General features: G+C 44.3%; 1 protein-coding gene across 1 annotated transcript in view; it reads right to left on the reverse strand.

The window, feature by feature from the left end:
• The window catches only part of PAPPA (pregnancy-associated plasma protein A, pappalysin 1), a 175200-nt gene that overhangs the window by 50429 nt on the left and 108413 nt on the right, over positions 1 to 16358 (reverse strand). Inside the window, exons 11-12 of the mRNA XM_010189570.1 lie at positions 1603 to 1716; positions 1056 to 1191 (exon numbers count right to left, since the gene is read on the reverse strand). Of these exons, the coding sequence (XP_010187872.1) occupies positions 1056 to 1191; positions 1603 to 1716 (250 nt within the window). The remainder of the gene's footprint in view (positions 1 to 1055; positions 1192 to 1602; positions 1717 to 16358) is intronic.

The following is a 16358-nucleotide window of genomic DNA, read 5'->3' on the forward strand; positions in this document are numbered from 1 at the left end:
TTTAAGAAAGGAGAAGACAACGACTAATCCAGGGGCTCTGGCAAACTGGGAGCTATCCTGACTCAACCTGCACAGCTTGCTATGAATTTCAGCTTGTTCTCAGACAACAGACACCACACATATTTTATTTCTTTTCCTCCATACCCCACCAAATTACATATTACACCTGTCACTTGTGTGTGTCCCTTCTTCTCATCACTAATAAGAAGTTCACTTGAGTTTCCACTGGTCAGAATTACAAAGTTATGGTAAACCAAAGCTGGGGAAGAGGGATTATGTTTCCTTAAAAACTGCTCTAGGGGTGATATATCCAGCTTTCTGCCCAGTAGAAAAAAGAGCAGGGGACATCTGGAAAGCAATTATACAAGTCCTACCCTGACACAGAGTTGGGATTTAGGGTGAGCTCCTTGGTCCTGGAGCTTAAATGCAGCCAGAACAATTTATTAGACACATTTTTCCCAGGTTCAGGGACCTGTGCCCAGGGTAGAGAAAAAAATGGACTATCCTGGCACTTCAACACCATGAGCAGGTCCACAGCCTCTGTCAGGCAAATCGGCTTGAGACTGCAAGGGCCCTGCTGTTAGACCTTCAGCAAACCTGAAAAAATGTGCATGAAAAGTTTTAAAATAGCTGTGGAAACCTCCCTGCAAGCAGGACTCGAGATCTGCCCAACCACACTTGTGAAGCAGAAGTGTTTGCTGCACCAGCTGGTATAGGTCCCTTTCTCTCTGCTACCAGCAGTTCATCTGAATCACTGTCAATGTCTCTCCAGGGAGGTGCTGTGCATGTAGCACTGAAATAGTGCTTATTTTAATGACCAAAGAGGGTCTAATCATTTCTGAAAACACAGTGAACAGCCATGGAGAAATGTCTGCATAAAACAATGCATCATTTTCAACAAACTCTAGTCAAACTCCGGTCTTGGAGCATTAAGCAAGCACTTTTTTTTGTCTGATCCTGGAAAAACTGAGCAAGAGTATTGATCAGTTTGTGAATGGGGGTACCAGCAGAATAAGCAAGTAATAAAGAGGTAGTTGAGTAAAATACAATCTTACCAAGATCATGGCTTTGCTCTTTGGTGTCAAACAGCTGCACACCGATGGTCTCCTGCTTCTGATCCAGGTAATAAGTCCCATCAGTGACCAAGTGCACTAAGACTGCCGCAGCTACCATAGGCTGGGAAAAGTAAGCCTGAGAAAACAAAAGCCCCACAAAGGCTGAGATAGAGAACTGTGATGGGCTTTAAAAAAAAGACCCAAGAGTCAATGTAGGGCTTTAAAAATAACAATTCCCATCCCAGGTCACACAGAAGTCTTCTCTTCCAATCTCTCCTACACAAACTAGATAAATTTTAGTCAAACAGCCCTGCAGCTGGAGGCTGTAACCTCTCAGAAACTCAATAGCTTTGTCACAGGAGGGGACTTCACCACTGAGTCTCTAGACAGTGCTCAGAGACTTTGTTTTGCTGTTTTGCACTAAACAGACTTCAAAGAAAGGAGCAGCTTGACCCTGGGAAGGCTGTCCCATGATATTTTGCCTGTTGGAGAAACTTTGTACAGGCAGGCAAAGAGAAGACTTCTGAATGACACGTGCTCTTCCTACCTTCAGCCAGAAAATGGTCTGTGTCATGTGGGAGTACTGGAAGTTGGCGGTGCAGGGATACCAGGCATACTGAGAGACACCATCATTCAAGTCAATCACCTTGGTTCGACACATCTGCAGGACAAAAAAGAAACACCAAAACAGATGCAGATGGCAGTAAGGAAGGATTATGACTATTTAAAGTGGGGGAAAAATGTCCAAGTGTCCTGCTAGAATAAAATAATACACAATAATGGCAAACATGTCATGAGATTATTCAAAAGCTTATTCTAGGTCTTCCACCTCAATAAGAAAAATTGAAACATGAAAAGTTGTTAAAGGCTCACAGCAACTGGATGGCAGCCCACAGTTTCCTCATAACTTGGTACCAGGTCTTTGACAGCATTCAGAATAGCTTTGCTCCCACACAAATGGACCACAACTCTTCTCACTGGAGTCAAAGCAGCGATCACTTCTGATCATACTAACTCACAGCACAGACAGTCTGCAGATGCTCTCCACAGTACTCAAGCAATGTCCTATTTAAACCTGCATGTTACTGTAACCCCAGGGAAGCCACAGATGGCCATGTAAGCTTGGAAGCAAGTATAGGCAGGAAAGTCCTGTCTCTACAACCCAATTTAAGCAAACTCGTTTCTTGTTTTGTTAACTAGGTTCTGCGAGTGGTATCGCCTTCTTCCTACACCTACAGCACTGTTCACAGCAGGCAGCAGTGGGATTATAAGCAAACTGCTCTTGTCAGTAAAGAACAAGTATACAAATCCCAATGGCTGGTATGGATGAAAAGCTCAAAGAAGAAAATGTCTGAACTTAAGTACCAGAGAGCCTTGCAGTGCTGTCAGTATGCAAGACGTGAAAATGAAGCTGCAAGAAGTGGTAGGATTTACCCTGAAATCACACTGCTCAGAGAAGCTGCTTCAAAAAAAGGACCAGGCATGACCATGGCCTTCATTCCCCAAAGAAGAACGAGAGAAAAAATGTCCATCATGAAAACAGCTGCAACTGTATTAAACAGATTCTTCCAGCTGAGGCTCTGGGAGCATCTGAAGTGTACCTGTTAAGTTTCACAACACTTTGGTGAGCTCAGTGACTGTTACTACCAGGGGCATGGGGACAGAGGGAATTACTTGTGGTTACACAGTATAGAGGCAATGGAGCTATGAAGGTAACTCAAGAGGCCAAACCATCTCCAGTGGCTGTGCTAGCACAGGAGAGCCTAGGACTGACGACTCAGACTACCTGTCCCAGGTGCTAACTGGAGCCGTGTATTCTTGGGGACAGTATTAGATTTCTTTCCAAGACCGGAGCCTGCACTGAGCAATTGGGTGGTGATGTGCTGTCAGTGAAGTTATTTCCATAAACAATTGCCCTGATTATTTAAACAAAAAGAAAGCCCTGAAGTGAAATGAGAGAATTAACAGAAATGTTTTAAAACACTCAAAATCCTATGCCCACTCAATAACTGTACATGGCTCTGCTGTTTTGGTCTCAGCAGGCAAAGTATGGGTGATGTAAAGAGAGTCTGGGATGCCTGGGAACGAGAAACCAGATTGGCCAAAAGTGAGGTAATCACCTCTATAATCCGAGTCCTTCAGGATCCAGCACAGAGGAATCTATGGGCAAAACATAAATCAGTTTTAATGGGCTGGAAGAAGATTTTTAGTTTATTTATTTTTTAAAACAACTGGGACCAAGCTTCATTGAGGCTAGCCAGTGGATAGTGTTACATTTTACAGCAGAGCAAGGCTTTACATAAACTATCTTTGGCATTTGAAATTCAGGCCAGCAATTCGACATGTACCATTTCGCAATTCTCCCTTCTTGCATTTTCAGCAGCCTGTCTCTTGTTGAGAGCATGGTTTTTATTTTAATACCTCTCCAGCTAGGGAATTTATCTTGCCCACATCTGCAATTTATATGGTCAGAGAGCTCTTTGACATGAACAAAGGTCTCATTACTTTTATATGATTTTGTTCTTATTCTTATATCTCCTCCTGCTCTATTGGTCCAAAAACGTGGTTGAAAGAAACACGTCTGGTGCATTTTAAGTGCCACTTAATGGATGAGTGAAAACCTGTATTAAGAAATCACCCAGACCTTCACCAAAAGTTTGAATCAAACCCAAAATAAACCACTGCTGAGGTGGGTTGGAAATCTATGATAACTTTGAAATGTCTTGTTTGATTTGTGTGTGTGTGTGAACTCCAGCACTTTCTGCTTCTGCCCGAGAATATTAGCAAAAAATCTTAACATTGCATAAAGAGCCTGTGTTTGAGACATGAGCAGCTGAGGTGTGCAGAGTCAGTAGGCTGCTCTGGCTTGAACAGGTTAGATAAGCTTCCTCCTGCTGAGGCTGATCCATCGCTACTCAGACAAAAGTTTCAAAGTGGTACTGGGGTAAAAAGTTCTTTTTAGGAGAAGAGTATAATTGGGAAGCGTGGGAAAAGTCTAGCAGACACGACATTAGGAGTAGCTAGAAAAGTCTCTTCTGCACTAGCTGCTCTCTAGTAAACTTAGCTAATGGTAAAAAAAAATCTTTAAGATTTTGTAATAACAACCAGATTGGATAAACAGTCCCTATCACTTGCAGACTTCACCATCTCAATGGGCTCTAATGCACATGATAAATACATCTTCTTTTCAGTTCTACCCAGTCACAGGGTCACACCACAACTGCAAAGTCTGAGAAGTATTTGCTGGGAAAGCTTGTCACACTTCTCCCTTTAAGGCATCCCTAGAAGATGGCAGCAGTGTGAAGGCACTTACTACTGCAGTACCACTACTAGGTCCACTGGCCTGGAAGACAGAACATCACCTCTCCTCACGGCTACAAACTCATAGGAATTCACCCTTAGGAGAAATAAATTGTTTCCTAACATCCTCCAGTTTGCTACAGTGATGCAAACCAGCAGTTACAGCACCTGACAGCTGTGGAGGGAAGAAGGGATAAATGTACTTTTCATTTCAGGGTGTTACCAAACACTAAAGTATTTGCTTTGAAGAACGACGGCATCATGCAGGACTCAAAACTTCAGTCACTGGTGCTTATCCAGTTTCTCAGACCCACACAGCAACTGGGATCCACAGGAGCTTAGTATCTGCTCCAAAGCATTTGAGGACTATTTGTGTCTACTTACTGGAAGCTCATACCCCTCCCTAGGAAGCTGCTTTCAATTAAAAGAGACGATGTCTGTTCCTCTCAGAGGTTCTAATCCAGCTCGTCTCCCACCCACACATTTTGTACACAAACATCAAGAGACAGAATGAACAAGGCCAGGGAGCACTGTGGGATCTTCCCACAAGAGGGAATGCCTGGAGGATTCCCTTTGACTGATTTATACAACCTCTTGTCAATCACAGGGACAACATGTTCTTCAAACCGCCTCTCCTGTTTTCCTTCTCTTCCTCAAGGGGACCGAGGAATGTGTCAGCAGAAAGGGAAAAGTGATATATTAGAAGCGCTTAGTTCATTGCCACATCTAAAACGCATTGACTATCGCAATCAACTCCATTTCCTCATAATGTTTTCCTCCAAGGTAATATGGGAAAATTTGCTGAAGAGCAAATTTTGGAAGGCACCCTTGTGAACGATTCCCAGCCATCCTATGACTTCAAGCAATGTTAAGTTGTGTTGACAGGCTCCTGTTGCAGACAAAATACAGTCCACAACCGATCCTGTGGACTGGGCACTGGACGCAGTTGTGTTGAGACTGAGTCCAGTGCATGGCCCCATTACGACCTTCTGTTTGGCTTCTCCAGGCCTGAGGCCCCTGTCTGTAAGATGAGGATGATATTCCCCCACACCATATGGGTATCTTGAGGGTAAAATCCACAAAAAGGTGCTCAGATGTTACCAAGAGAAAGGACAAGCAAGCACATACACGTGTGCAGGATACACCTCCCCACAGGAGCAGGTTAAATACAAACAGATGCTGCTCCACGCTGTCCTTCTCATCGAGCAAGCACAGTCAGACACCACAGGCTTTGCATACTCTGGTGATTCTCATCTCTCATGTCGTAACATCAAAATTATTCTAAATGCAGACAAGCAAAGCTGCTATTTAAACTAGGATGCTGCCCTACTCAGCTCTGACATACGGCTGACGCCGCGGTTGGAGTGGCTGTGCCTGTCTGCATGCCCACAGGCGGCTGCAAACAGAGCAAATCTCCAGCGCACAGAGCTGTCTGCTCCCAAAATCCCATCTGTTGTTCCATGGCGGGGCTTCCTCCAGCCCTGCCTTCAAGCTACGTATGGCTGTGAAGGGCCATGGCAAGCACTTGTCCATCAGGAAATAAGGAGAAGAGTGGAGGTGTTTATCATGCCCCGGATGTGGGGCTGCTGCTTCTCCCTCCCTCCTTTCTACTAGGGTCTGTGTTGCTGCCATGGCTGCAATCAGACAGAAAACACTGTGGGTTTCTGGGACAAAATGGGCTATACCATGTCCCATTTGCAAAATAGCAACCACAGAACAAGCAGGAACAGGATCTGTTGGTAAAAGCCACAGTACCAACTATTTGTGGAGCACACAACATCCTGAGTGAGGTTGGACATGGAAATACTCATGGGCTGATATGAAACCTGTGGAGGCACAAACAGGACATATTCTGGTGTTTGAAGATCCAGCTAAAAAACAGATTTCAACCATAATAATGAAACCTAATTAATCTACAGGTTTTAGCTGACTGCTCTGCAGAATGTTATTTATATTTAACTCAACACATGCCAGAGAATCCCAACCATGACATAAGCAGCATTTTAACACATCTCTTACAGATGAAAACTTTCTTTCCGTTGCCAGACATGGGGGCTGGCAGTCACCCAGACCTTTTATTCTTAAATGTGGTATTGTTCTTGCAGACCTAAGGTTAATCTTACCCAAAGATGAGAAACTCTAGTGCAGTTGCTAAATAACAGAAAGGTTCCTGCGTGTTTATTGCCCAATATTATAAGGCAGCTTGACTGCCACATGGACACCACCCAGTTTGCTGAATGCAGCACAGACCTCCAATCTGTTCTGAAAGCTGTTGCACTGTTCTTCTCATTTAGGTTGGGAATTGGGTTGGAGTTACAAAAAAAATTAACTTATATTGCCCACATTAATGAGCACTGATCCATTAAAAAGGCCACCATTTGGGTTCCAACAAATGCCTCAAAAATCAGCTGATTCTTACGACCATTTTAAACCTCAGGACCCCACACAGCTCAGACAGAGATTGTACACAGACTCAAGAGACAGCAGAAATTTTGCTCTGGGTTCTGGTCAGAAATGCTTTAGGACAAGTCTCTTTATTAGTGCCCTGAATCTGTCCTGTCAGAAGATTTGAGTCAACAGTTGTCTGCCCAACTATGAAAGTTGGCATTGGGTCATTTCAGGTTGGCCTTAAGGAGAGTATTCGAAGTTAATCTTTCCTGTGTGTTAACAACGAGGTTAAAATACCCTGTTGTCATGAAATCAAAGCCAAAAAAACAAAAGTAAATCTGAAATTCAGCGGCATGGTTTATAAGCATAAGATGATGAGAGAAAGCTGCATCCTCCCTCTTTCAATAGCTGCCTTACCTTCTAGTCTGCTGCTTCTTCCTCAGCAGCAACTTTCCCTTATCTCTGATGCTCATGAACTGCAGCTTCTCTCCTTGTCCTCTGTGTCTCATAACACAGTTTTACTAAGTTTTGTGCTCTGTGTCTGCTTTTGCCTGTTTTCAGTGGGATACTTAAAGGTCTGATGGCAAAAGATGAAAAACGGCAGCATGTCCTGCTCCAGGACAAAGGCATGCAGGCAGGTGATCAACAGAAAAACTTTGTCAACTGGAAGCTGATAAAACTCCCGGGGTAACAAACTGATGCTATATTACTCCCAGATTGAGTTGGCTTAGAAGTCAGAGGAAATCTCATCTGTCAATTTTACCCATGTAATGAAGAACAGGATTTGGCTGTGGGATTGGGAAGCAGATTACGTCTCCTGCAGAACAAAAATAAAGCCCCATTGCCAGTTGCTAGGTCCAGTCTCAGCACAGCCACTTCCCCTCTGAATCTGGAGTAGCCGCTGGTGCCTGGATCTTGCAGTTGCAGTATTAAATCAGTGTGTGACCACAGCTTTCTTAGTCCAGAACCCCACTTTTCAGCTAAAGGCTTGATACAACATTGGCATCAATAGTTCATCTGGAGTGTGACATGATGATAAATTCCTATAATTTACAGTAAAAATGATAGTGTTCATTTCCAAAGGGAAATTTCCTTGCGTAGAGTTTAGGATGTAACACAGGGCTGTGATTCAGAAATGAGTAGGAGATGTAAGGGCTATTTTGTTTCATCATATAAGTTGGTTTAGTTTCAGGAAAGTGAATAGGAGCTACAGGGTTTCCCATTAGATGATGGCCCAGACTGCATGTGTATTCAATGTGTGTTATTAAATTTAGCTTTCTCAAAAAATGCAGTTATTTCACTTCCAAAGAGTCTGTATGAACAGTACATTTCAATTTCTAAATCATGGACCTGCATTCTTTGAGCTTTCCTTTGAATTTCTGTTATCTCCAGATTCAAAGCAAACTTCATTTAAAACCTGTGAGTTCAAATCAAAATCACATAAAACCATAAACTTCACATGGTATACCTGAAAAAAATGTAAGTCAGTTCTGACTGGCCCTATCCCAAACCCACATCAGCTTTGACATCCAGCCAGGTGTAATCAAAATATCTAGGATGCTAGCTGGACCTGTGGAAAAAACAATATAGAGGGGGTTTTTTACAACAAAACCTTAACCAGATGATTTTTGCACAGTTCAAAGGATCACTCCAAAGACATCAGTTGAGGGCCAGAAACTACAGAAAAAGAGTGAGAAAACCCCAAAAATATTTATGCTAACAGGATTTAATAATCAAGCCCAGAAGTAAACACCAGTATCTGAAGCTCATGAGTGCAGTTTGTACTTGCCCCTGTTTCTTTTGCCATTCAGCAACGCACCCTGAAAGGATGTGAAAGCAAGCAACAGCTCCAAGCGCACAGCAACACCAAATACAGACTCATATGAAGCACAAGAAAGTGTAACTGAGCAATTTGCCATGTGCTCCTGTTTATTCATCTCAGAGGTTTGCTATCTTCAACACAGCAGTAGGACATACAGATGCTGCTCTCAGACAACAGCATCTTCCACCCTGGCACTGCTGGGATCTCACCTAGGAGGAATAGTTCTTAGGATTAGCCCTGAATTGCATTCTGCTATTATGTTTAAATTCACAAATCCATCCACTGGTAGAAATAGCAGCCAAATACAACCCACTATACAGACAGCAGAAGGAAACAGTGCCCAAACAAGACCACATACCTTCAGTTTTGCAAACGTCAGCCTCATTAAAGCTAAAAGACATTTTCAATCTGCAGCAAAAGCTCCTGTCTACAACTTCCACATTGCTGCTCACAAAAGTGTGAAGGCATTATAGACTGATAAGTGCTTTAGCAGACTGTATATCCATCCACTGGAGAGCGAGGTTAAACAAATACAGTAGCCAGAACATTATTGTTGGCTGCACACTCGGGTTCCCGAACTGCCTGTCTCCAACTTGAACCAGCAAGGTCCACTACAGCAACGCTCGCGTACAACCGCTGGCCAAGGCTGGCTGCGGGGGTGCTGCGTTGAAGGAAAACAATCCCATCCCATAAGCTTTTACCACTCGTGAGTAAAGCAAAAGCTTTTTTTTTTCCCCCTTTGACTGGAGCATTTCATTCGGGAGCAGCTGGCATCAGAAAATCAAACTGTCAAAGGCAGAATGTGCACCACACTTTAGGAGGATCTTGAATATATATTTTTATTCTTACATTAGTGGATCCAACTCACTGGGTTCATTGTAGTTTTGCTGGTTTGGCACTCCTGCAAGGCAAAGCTGGATTGGGATTGTTACCATCCACTTGGTAACGTCCCTTCCTTCCTTCCCAAAGCTGGTCCTATAAATTTGCTTGGGCAAAGACAGCACGCAGCTAGTTAGAGAAAGCCCTAAAGCAACAACAACAAATCCCTAAAGAACTTCAGCTCGATCAGGATTTCTCCATCAGAATAACACAGTGGCTGAGGTGGACAGAGATGCTTAGAAGCACTTGGGTAACAATTCTCATAGGAAGAGAGACAAATAAGAAAAAAAAAATTAAGCCACATATTTTTCAGCTGTCAAGGAAGAAAAAACCATGATGCTTTCATTTCCAGCACAGAAGTATATCTTAAATATCCCTGTACCTAAACCCCCTGAATTGCCCCAAGTGTGTACAGGGTGCAGGAGCAGCTTCCAAGAGATGTGAGACAATGCAGGTGCTACTGTGAGCTCTGAAGATTGCTCGCTAAGCTTTGCCTGCGGCTGGAGCAAACAGCCGTGCAGTGGTTAATGTCAGCTCTGACCACATGATCACATGCAGGAAAGGTCAAAAGAGTGATTTTTCATTTAAAAACATCTGTGTGTTTAAAGAACAAAACTTTCTCATGTGCAGAAAATCAGGGGTTTCCAGCGCTTTTATTTCCAGAGTTAAAGTCATGCTTTTCAGCTTTGTTTAGGGTTATGGACCATGTAAACACACTGTGTAAACCACACGCAACCCTCACCACACAGCGTTTCCACATGCAAGGATAATTGAGGGTGCAAATCTCTTTCTTCCTGGCTCCTTTTCCCTCTCCAAGCTGCTCAGCTTCTCACACCGCACTCCCAGCAAGCCAGCCAGACACCCAGTTATTGTCCTGCCCTATATGAAGATGTACACATGCCTCTAATCCTGAGGGTATACGTCTGCTCTGGGCTGTCAACAAGCCTTAATTGGATACATCCAGGGAGATGATGCATTGGGAAGAGGCCCTGAATTTAATAGCAAGAGGGAAGGCTGCGGCAGGGCTCCTGGGGAGCGCACGGGGGGAGACACAGAGGAGAGCTACCATGTGCTGCCCTGGAGAGACAACTTTGGTTACACCTTGGCAAACAAAGCCTTTTGGTTTCCCATCCAACTAGTCAGCCCTACATCAGCGTGCATTAAGATTAAACCCTGGGGCTTGTTATCCTTAATACCCGAGGCACAGCTTGTGGTACGCAAATCAGAAGGTTTCCCCCTGGCTTCACTGGGCTTTTCCCAGTGCAACTGCGTAGTAATGAAACCACCACCACATGAACAAATTCCTCTGAATGAGTTGGACCATCTAGGGAGAGTCCATAGAGCAACAGCCAGTTGTTTCCTCCAGCCCTTGCACATCTGCACTCAAGAAAAGGTTTCATTCCAGGTGTCTGAGGAAGCCTGAAGCTTCCTTCTAACCTCAGAACAGCTCTAGTTGAGCTGATAAACCTCAAACTCCAACAAATTAAACCAAAAGACCACTTGGAGCACTTAATCCTTGTCCTAGACTAGTAGGGGAGTTCACAGAAACTCCCAGCTTCTTCCCAAAGAAGTTACTGTGGGGACTGAACTATGACCATCACCTAGGAGAGGAAGCTGGCGGTTCCTTCAGCCTTCCTGCTTCCCAGAAGTAGACTCTGGGACAACAGACTGGGAGCACAGGGGATGGAGGAAATCATGGCTGCTCAGTCTCAGCCTTTCCCACCAAAAACAACCACTGGGACACAGTTAAATTTCCATTCCCAGGAAAGAAAATTTAGGTTTACCTTTTCTCAGCAGGTAAGAGTCACACTGTAAATGCAGCACAGTGCATCAGGAACGGATCTGCTCTGCTGGAAGGGCAGATTTTTCAAAGATTTTTGGATGGAGATAGGTGGAAAGCAGATAATCTCTACCCTATGCTTCAGTTTCCCCTTGCTGAAAAGAGACTTGTCTTCTCTGAGAGTAATGATGCAAAGGTTAATTATCAAAAAAACAGGAAAATAAGATCCACTGCCCAAAGTGCTAAGTGTAAGGATTTTGGCCCAGTGACCAAAATGGCTAAGCAGAACTTGGTGTTCTCCTGAAATGAAGGTTTCTCCCGGAGAGTAGGTGCATGCACATATAATTGCACTGATCAAGCAAATAATCATTTCCTGGCACACATTACGGTTTGCAGCCGGACCCTGAGGCTACGGTGGAAACCCAGGCCCAGGGGAAGCTCCTGCTCATAGCGAGAGGAGCTAGGCTCCCTTACCAGATGGGTGAATCATGTCTTCTTATCAGATTCACCACTGAAATGACCTCAGAAGCAACAGTGATCATCCAACTTTACAGGCAGTATTTCCAAAGATGAACACAGATTTGGGGTTCCTCAACAGTTACGGCTCCAGCTCAGATAGCATGATTCAGAAGAGATTTAGGGCAGCTCAACAATTTATCCAAATGGTCCCCAGCTCTGGTGGTGGTTTTTTTTTTCTTTTTTTTTAAAGCAGATACTTATTTGCAGGTGGGGACAGAGGGACTGACTCGAGACACCTTCAGGACAGTGCTGGGTAAGCATCGTTCTCCAAAAACCATGCCTTTTAGAGACATCTCAAGATGAACTCCCTACAAGTCATTGGCATTCAAAATACGAGGTCTCTTATGACAATGTGGGCTAAAATGCCTACAGTTCTCCAAGCAAGTAGTGCACACAATCCTTCATTTAAAAGAAAAAATAAATTCTCCACTCCTGGCATGAGAAAGTTTACTTTCAGGCTTAAAGAAATGATGGTGTGGTTTTGGGGATGGCATTCCGTTCTGCTGAAGAATAGCACCCTGCCTGCCTGTGTATCTGTGGCTTTGTAGCTACATTACAATCCTGGAGAGCTCTGTTTACATATTTTACATGTTTTCTTGTGCAGAACATGAAACCAAATTACATAGTAAAGGCCATTACGGCTTTGCTCTTGCATCCTCTTCCGTCCTGTCTTTTTGATCACTTGTTTTAATTCGATCCAAAATAATCGACTGGGTAGTTTAAACTGCACTTGATTGACTGGCAATACTTCAGGCAGGTTTATTTGCTGTTGCACGGGGAAAATAGTGCAAAAGCTGGTGAAGCTCCATGCTAGGGGGTGTAGGGAGAGGATGGCTGGGGCGAGAGTGGGATGAGAAATGCCGAGAGCCCTTCATGCATGAACAAAGCCAACGTGTCGATGCATTTATGCAAAATCGGTCTGCTCTGAATGGAGAGGGACCCAAGACAAACAACCCGGATGGGATGCAGGAGAGCTATCCCACGCTTACGGCTGGACATGCTCTGCATCTAAAGGCTTGTGAGCAGCAACAGCAGACGGAGAGACTGGCAGGTTGAAGGGCAAGGGCCGAGGAGGGGGGTCCCTTTTCAGAAGACTGCATGCTAACGAGCACTGCCGCTACTGCGGGGTCTGGCTTTCCAGCTCGCCGATGCCAGGGGGGTCCAAGCTGTTTTCTATTCCCGTGTGTAATCTGGGTGGGTGGCTGGGTATACAGCAGATATAAGCATAAAATGGTAAGTTACTTCCTAAAGAAGTACATAATCCTTATTATCTTCCAAGACAATATTCCCTTCTTGCCTTTCTTCTTGCCTCTAGCAACAACAAATGGCATGGAATTCTGCTCTCTTTTCGTTAGTGGTAAATATCTCCCAGTCCTAGGAAGATGGGACCAATTTATGGCACCTGAGGATTTTTGGTTTGACCTCCATGTCTGAAAAGGTCAGACTGAGCCTCTCTGAAAGTACTGGTGGCTGCTTCGCTCTCTGCATCATCCTTTGTTTCTTTTATCTATTTTCTGTACAGTACACAAAGGGAACACAGTGTACCAGCCCCTGGTACTCACTGTTCTGTTTCCCTTAGATGACTTGCATATGTGCTCTTGAAAATTTATTCTAAAAACTAAGGGGGGAGGGGAGTGGAAAGAAAAAAATATCCCTTGAGTGTTTGGCAAAATTGCTTGGAATCTCCTCTGATATCTCATTGTGTTCTGTCTGTCCTCCCCTTACACAAATCAGCCAGAGGCTACGACTTCAGTCATGGTTTACTGCTGCCAGGAGCAGAGGAACGCTGAAAGATGTGGGGATGGAGGGGTGAGGAGGGAATCACTGTCTGTCCTAGCAGGCAGCCAGGTGAAGGGCAGCATCCCCTTTTCTCCAGCCAGCTCTGGATCGACATTAAGGGTAATGCTCTTTCTGAGACATCTCTCTACAGCTTACCTAGTAACCCATTTCTCTTTTTATTTTGCTTCAAAGACCTTCCCAGAACACTTGAGATCATTCCTAAGCAGCAGCCATGGCACTGATATTAGCACATATCTTTGTAGCACCCCTCACCTTGGTGTGGACCCTTCACATGGACCACCACGTCCTCCAACGAGGCAAAGTGGCAGCGCAAACATGCAAGTAATGACCAGTTCCTGAGGCAGAAAGGTTGCAAAATCCAGCTTTCCCAGTGGGACAGGTGGGAAACAAGGTTTCTAGCCATTAAAGCAAGGACTTGGTGGGACAGTTTTCCAGTCCTTTTGTACTGGCAAATGAATGGCCAAACTGTGCTAGGATCAGGTCTGATTAATTCTCAAATGGGGTGGCATGAGGTGGCTGACAGCTAAAATGCAGTGGATTTAATGACCCAAAACCACTTCCAGGTCTCTGCTTCCAGGTAGTGACCCTCAGCAGGCTCTGAACTGTTATCTTTCTCTCCAAGATATGAACATTTCCCTTTCAAGACATCCTGAACTTTCTCATCCTGAGGAGGTCTAGACTCGATAATATCCAGTGCCTGCAACATCTCTGAGGGGGACTGAGGTTTAATTCTCAAACAGTAGCTTTACCTTTCCATGCTCCAGTTTCCACTTCTATTAACTAGAACAGAAACCAAACAGTGTGGCTTTTATAATTAATTAATTAATCCCTGTACATTGAAAGAATATTAAAAAATATTATCACTTAAGCCAGGGTACGAGCATTCTGGCCTGAATTTGCCTGATGGTCAGGGCCAGGCTTGTGATGCAACTCTCCAGCCTTCAGGCAAAAGACCAAATTGGCTGAAATAAAGATGAAGTTGTGGACCCTCTTGAACTAATTTTAGACTTGGAGACTCTGTAACCTAAGCTGAAGACTTTTGGTGGATCAGCCAGTACTGGAAATGAGCTCAGATGCTATGGCAAACCTACATTCCTCTTACAACAGCCTATGCACAGCGTCTAGTTCATCTTTTCCAGAAATGGTCTCTGATCACTCATGGTTCCTCCATTAATGATTTTTCTTAGTGGGATTCTGCCCTTATCCTCTAGAGAGTAACAGTTCAAAGCCTGGCTTGGCTATAAATAACAAAGACATTTGCAAAGCAAATCATCTTATTAAAAATTGGGATTTTTTTATCCCTCCAACCACAACAAAACCCTTACCGTTGAAGAGCAACAGGACTTGACTGTTAACTGGGAAGTTCAAAAAGGGCCACTTGCAGAGCCAACAGACAGACAACCTTCCTCTTCTCAGCAAGATCACCCCAAAGGAAAGGAATGGCTTCTCCATTGAAAGTTGTAGGTTTCCTCTTTTTCAGCTCTTGTTCAATATTATTCTACTTGTTGGCTTTGCTGGATCTTTGGGGAATTATCTTTAGCATTATATTTATTAGTTAAAATAAAACTGTGGCAGAAAATGTCATCATCTTACCACCCTTGGAACCCTTGCTCTTCCATGCTATTTCTTCCAGTATTCAGAATATGTTTGTGCTCCTGTTTTCTCATTTTGTGGGCAATTTCAAACATAGTGCAACTCTAGACATCTTTCTGCTGCTGGTGGAAGAATAGGTTTGCTGCAGTGAGTTTGGATCAGTGCAACTGGGGCAGGAGGGGGCCTCTGTTTGTGGGAAAGATGTCATAAGAATCCTCTTCCACAACTTCTTACTCCATAGCAGCCCCTGCGGGGTACCCAGAGGAGAACAGGGTGTGTTTGTCAGTCCAGGAATGAAAATGAACCCCAGGATTTGTCTGTGCCCAGCAGCCTCAGGAAAGAGTCCTTTTGATTAACTGTGTCTGAGCTGCATGGCTTTTTCCATAGAAAGGAAACCTAGGCTCAGAAAATGGCACAGGGAGGAAAAAAACCCTATATATATGTATGGTTACTTGGTCTAAACAACTTCTGCGCAACTGGGAGGAAATGGAATGAAAGTCATAGCTACTGGGGGACTGGCCCTCTAAAACACCAACGCACACACCAACTTCCAAGTCCTGAGAGCACATTGCCATGGCAGGAGTAACAAGGTTAACAATTAGCCACCTAAAGATACATTAGTCCCTTCTTATAATTATCTATTATAAAGACCCAAAGGGAAACTGCAGATGAATCAGTTGTCCAAAAGCAGGAGTGCCAGCAGCAAGAGGAAAGGAGAAATGGCATCTCCAGCCTCTTCCAGTCAGTCTGCACCCGCCTTTCTCTGCTCCTCCCACCCAAGCCACAGAGAGACCCTCCCAAAACTAGGGAGGCTGTCAGAGGCTCCCTGCAAAAGCACATCTGTACAGAAAAGCAAAATATCCGAATCCTTCCTTCTCAGTACAACCTACTCTAGAGAGACTTATGTATAAGCTAATGCATTCACTCAGTGCAAACTTTGGCAAAACAAAACCGGTGTGCGATGAGAGCATGGAGATCGAGTCAACCGGTCAGTGCAAGACCCTGCCTTCTTGAACCCTACAGGACAGACGGCCTTTTACAGTGACCTCAGCCAGCCTACATGTGCCCACTTAGCACTCCTCACCAATGCAACTTCACCAGTGATGGTAAAACAGAGACTGGCCGGGTAGGCCACGAGTCAGCTTGTTCACCTCAGACGTTGCCAAGCCCAGGTGTGTTTAACTTGGTGTCAGAAGGCCATGTCCTACCCCCTCCTGCTGGC

This window comes from Mesitornis unicolor, unplaced genomic scaffold, assembly GCF_000695765.1.
Source record: "Mesitornis unicolor isolate BGI_N332 unplaced genomic scaffold, ASM69576v1 scaffold8578, whole genome shotgun sequence".
In the NCBI taxonomy this organism is placed as follows: domain Eukaryota; kingdom Metazoa; phylum Chordata; class Aves; order Mesitornithiformes; family Mesitornithidae; genus Mesitornis; species Mesitornis unicolor.